General features: G+C 41.1%; 1 protein-coding gene across 10 annotated transcripts in view; it reads left to right on the plus strand.

Moving 5' to 3' along the window:
* The window catches only part of dnm2a (dynamin 2a), a 36,299-nt gene that overhangs the window by 6,738 nt on the left and 24,934 nt on the right, over positions 1 to 4,627 (plus strand). For all 10 annotated transcript variants that reach the window (XM_032538547.1, XM_032538545.1, XM_032538544.1 and 7 more), the window contains exon 2: positions 4,359 to 4,432. In XM_032538547.1, the coding sequence (XP_032394438.1) occupies positions 4,359 to 4,432 (74 nt within the window). The remainder of the gene's footprint in view (positions 1 to 4,358; positions 4,433 to 4,627) is intronic.

The raw sequence follows: 4,627 nt of genomic DNA on the forward strand, positions 1-4,627 counted from the left end.
CCAACAGACTGAAACCTAAGACCTGCAGGCTCCAGTGCAGGGCAGACCGATAACCCACCGGCAAGGAACACCCCCGATGCTACCTGCCGCAGACAGGGCACTGAAACGCTCACGGCAAGCAGAGGACAGAGAGGCAGCTATGTTACCGGTTATCAGCATACTATCAAGTCTACTAGGCAAAGGGCTGGATGTAACGTTGTTGTCACATACACAAAACACAAACATATTCACTTACAAAAATAAAGCCCAACGTGTCGGCTTTATAGCGTTCAACAAAACAGAGACTGACACACTGGACATTACTTGAAATTGAGACACAACACCAAGCTAGATCCCAACGATCCGACCGAGGGAAAGGGCTAGTAACTAAATACGATGGCAGCTCTTATGACAAACTCCACAAGCTAGCACTCCGACCATAGACTGTAGAAATAAACCCAGACTCCGACGATATCACAGATCGATAATGCGTTTCCCCCGGTTTCCGGGGACAGTCCCCGGTTTTGGTGACCAGTCCCCGGCTGGATCTGTCTCCGGATTTCACTGTGACTGACAGACCCGAAATTGGAATGAAAGAAAATACTGACAAAACGTAGCCGATGGTCGCACACCCTACACCCGCAGGCTCTAGACAGCCAGAGGCAGCGGTGCTCAGAGATGTTTTAGAAGCCGTGTGTTACGATGCTAAAATCACTGATTATTTACATGGAGTCTGGTGGGTTTAGCGAACGCAATTTCGCGGACTTTTATGTTTTAAAAAGGATCTTAATCTTTAACAGAAAGGTCGACCTCCTTAGAAATCCTGTCCCTCACAGGCTCAAATGTGTAACCCGAGCCATTAAAATTAATTTTTTTCGTGTGTATATTATGTGCTGCAGCCGATGCCTATATACCTTCACGGGTCCCACCATGCCAGTGACGTCATCGATATTGTCAGCGTTCTATTACTAACAAACGCAATTTTTGTGTTGCTTAAAAAAAAGCTATAATATTGATTTTTAAAATATTTTTTTTTAGTGTAATTAATTTGTAATTACCATAACCAACAAGTTATCAAAAGTTAGTTTTTCAGTTCAGTTCATCTTTAAGCATGGGATGACGACAAAACAAAAACTCACTTGACCAAACATTTCATTAAAACTTTGTGTGACAAATATATGTCAAACTCTAAGCTTTGTCCGGGAAGTGATTAGCAAACTGAGTAGTAAACTCAGATTTGTATGTATATTTTTTTTAAATCACGCATGGAAATGTACATAAAAAAATTGTCCAGGAGATTCCCATCCCTAGTACCCTCTCACTTTTGAGAGCAACAGACAAGCCAGCTGTGAAAAGGTTCTCATTGTTGGTGTCGCAGGGCGTTTTCACACCTGTGTTTTGTTTGCTTTGGTCCAAATCTGTTGTTTGTTTGTAAGTAATAGTCAAACCAGCTCATTTCATTAAAATAATCAGACAATGATGAGAAGTTACTACGTCTGCTCTAGTCACCGAGACTTTGCTCTGCTCTGCCGGGCTCCAACTTTAGCGGCTGCTGGTTTGACCACGTAGATACGAGTGAAAGACGGTGAGCTTGACTGCAGTCCGTTTCTGTGAAAGGAACACTGCAAGCTGCTACAGTTGGCTGCTCTGCTGCATCGCAGATTGCTAAACACACCTGACTACAGGAGACATTAGCTCCAACTGGTGAAGTTTGTATAGTTGGTGCTGTTGGAGTACGGATCACGTTCCCACCACAAACAAACCGCTCCAGAGTTTGATTGAAACGACCTCTTCAAGCAGGTTTTGGTACGCTTGTTTAGTCCGCTTTTGGTGCGCACCCGAGGGCGATTGCCGCGTTCTCACCTGCCCAAATGAACCACACCAGCGGGGCAAACAAACTCTAGTTTGATTTAACTGAACTAAAGTCTGTCTGTGTGAAAACACCCTCAATGCACAGCTGTGCCAATTGCATTTGCCCTTGTTTGTTTACTGTCATATCCTGCTTTGTGTATACAAATCTAATGGACTTTATTGTTCCTTAGATTTGCATAACATAGACATTTGTCTTTGGCACTTGTATTTAAGACAACACACACCATATGAAACAGTGCATTGTACAGTGCATAGACTACACAACAATTTACAGCAATTGTGCATCAATGCAATGCATTACATTGTGCATGTTTTTGAGAATGTGCACCTAGCAAGACAATGTCAACTCTCAGGCACGAGGCTAGTGTGGTTAAGGCGTTGTCGTGGGTGATATATCTTGTATTGCCAAAGCCTGAGCTCACACAAAAGCTAACTGTGGCCAGCTAAAATCATGGGTTTTATCTGTCCTTTTAAAAAGGCAGTAAATTGAGCAGCACATTACAAAGGGAAAATCCACGCTAATACAGAATCTATATTTAGCTTTTACAAACGTAAATAACATTCTCCCTAATTTGGAAATTAGTGTTGCCAGGTGGTTTTTATAGACATCTGTTGGTCTGTCTGTATTAAAACTCCTGAACATCAGGAAATTGGCTAAATCTCTGCTTCTTCGCCCTCCTTTCAGTTGGCAAACAGCTCCTCACTGCCCACATCTGGTAAAGATTGCTTTGTTTCCGACCGTGATCAGAAAACCAGGGGAGACTTGTACCTCCAGGGCTGAAGTTATAAATAAATAACATTGGGGTTAAAATCTCATTTCTGTTGCGCAAATGAATGAGCTTGACTTTTAGTCTGAGGTTTATTTTAGACACCGCAAACACTGTGTACAATAACTTAAATTTATTCCACAAACTCTGCTCCAGTCACATCTACACGTCTGCTTCCTCCTTCTCTATTCCTCTTGTGCCCACTTCCCGCACACACCCACACAGAGCTCTCTCTTAAGAGTTTCAGCATACTTTTACAATACTGGTAATATTTCGCAAATGTTTCTTAAAATTGAATGTTCTCTGTCCACTGGAATGCTATTGCTTTTAATTGAAAATGGTTTATTTAAAACAATTATACTTATCAAACAGATGGAATCAGAAAAATAAAGGCCTGCCTCTAACAAATGCCTGCTTCAAATAAAAGCCTGTGACCTTCTACAGTACAGGTAAATAAAGGCCCCGGTTTTTATTTGAGGAATTACGGTACAGCTCTAAGTCTGTGGTCAAAATTAGTTTTCTTTGAAGAAAAAAAAAATGTAGGCTGTTTGTAATATCCCCACAGATGCTGTCATGGTACCATAGTCCGTGGAGCAGCTTTGAGATTCGTCCTTAGATGACAGCATCATTACAGTCTGCTTAGGTCAGTGTTGGGAGAGAATTGTTTAAATTCATAGTGCTGTCACTTAAACACGTTATTAACGGCGTTAACGCAACCCCCTTTTTTTTTTTTTTTTTTTTACACATGCGTTTGCAACAACTTGCAATGTTAGAAAAACTACAACACCACATTGGATCTTGTTGGACCAGAAACAAAACAACAGGCATGCCGCACACACTTGTTTGGGCTTGCGAGCCGGCCAAAGAGTAGTAACGTTATATTTTAAGTGGATGGTGAGCGCGAGATGCCAATAAAATGAATGCTAATAAGATTCTGGATGGAAAGTTTACTTTTTAAAGTTGCCAAATGGTTCCATTGACAACACCAAAGTGATCTGTGTTTTGTTGTTGTGAACTCAGCGATCATCACAGCACATCCAGTCTGAAATATCACTTGATGGCCAAGTACACAGCTGATGCAAATTCTCTCTCCCTCGTCAGAGTATTTTTTTTCACCCTTTTATTGATGGACAGTGTTTGAGAGATGGACATTGTGTGAGAGATTATTTGCTCCAAGTGAGAATGTTACATGTGAAATTGAACACTACAGTAACCTATATGCCAATGTTGTTTTTACCAAGAGCATTAAAATGAGAAAAAATAATGATACAGATACAAAGAAATCAAGGGACATTTAGAATAGATAAAAAGGTGACATTAATGCGATTAATCATGATTCAACATTTATATCGTCTGATAGCACTAATATATACTAAAGTGTTAAATATTGTCAATATTGCACCTGTGAATTCTATTTTAGGGAGGATTTTCCCCACAGTGAGAGTGGGTGTGAATGAATTTATCTCTTAAGCTCTAATGAGAGAAAATTACTTTGTCAAGTTTGATTTCTGTGAAACACGTTGGAGGCGTGAAATTCCCACTTGCCCATCAATTTTTACCAGAGGCCTAGCTGTGAGCACATCGACATTGAGTGTGAGTGTAATGAATAATTGAACGTTTTTTCTGTCCCTTTCTTTCGTTATTTTCTTGCATGCCCTCATCCTGTTTTTCTTCCTTTTCATCCTTTCTACTCTCTACAATTCTGATGTTTATGTTTATTCCTCTGTCTCTCTCCCTCAGGGACTTCCTTCCACGTGGATCAGGCATCGTTACCCGCAGACCTCTCATTTTGCAGCTGGTCCACAATAAAGCAGGTGAGTGTTACTAGTCCTGTGCACAGCCACATACCCATCTCCTTTTCTTGTTGCCCTGCACATGGCCTCTCTGTCACAGTGCCTCAAGCTAAGCTTACTTTCTGCTATTTGCTGCCTTTTGTCTTTTTAATTTGATATTCTCTTTTTCTCTTTCTCCCTTGCTCTGTCTGTCCTTTTCTCTTTCTCCACCCCCCC

This window comes from Etheostoma spectabile, chromosome 15, assembly GCF_008692095.1.
Source record: "Etheostoma spectabile isolate EspeVRDwgs_2016 chromosome 15, UIUC_Espe_1.0, whole genome shotgun sequence".
In the NCBI taxonomy this organism is placed as follows: domain Eukaryota; kingdom Metazoa; phylum Chordata; class Actinopteri; order Perciformes; family Percidae; genus Etheostoma; species Etheostoma spectabile.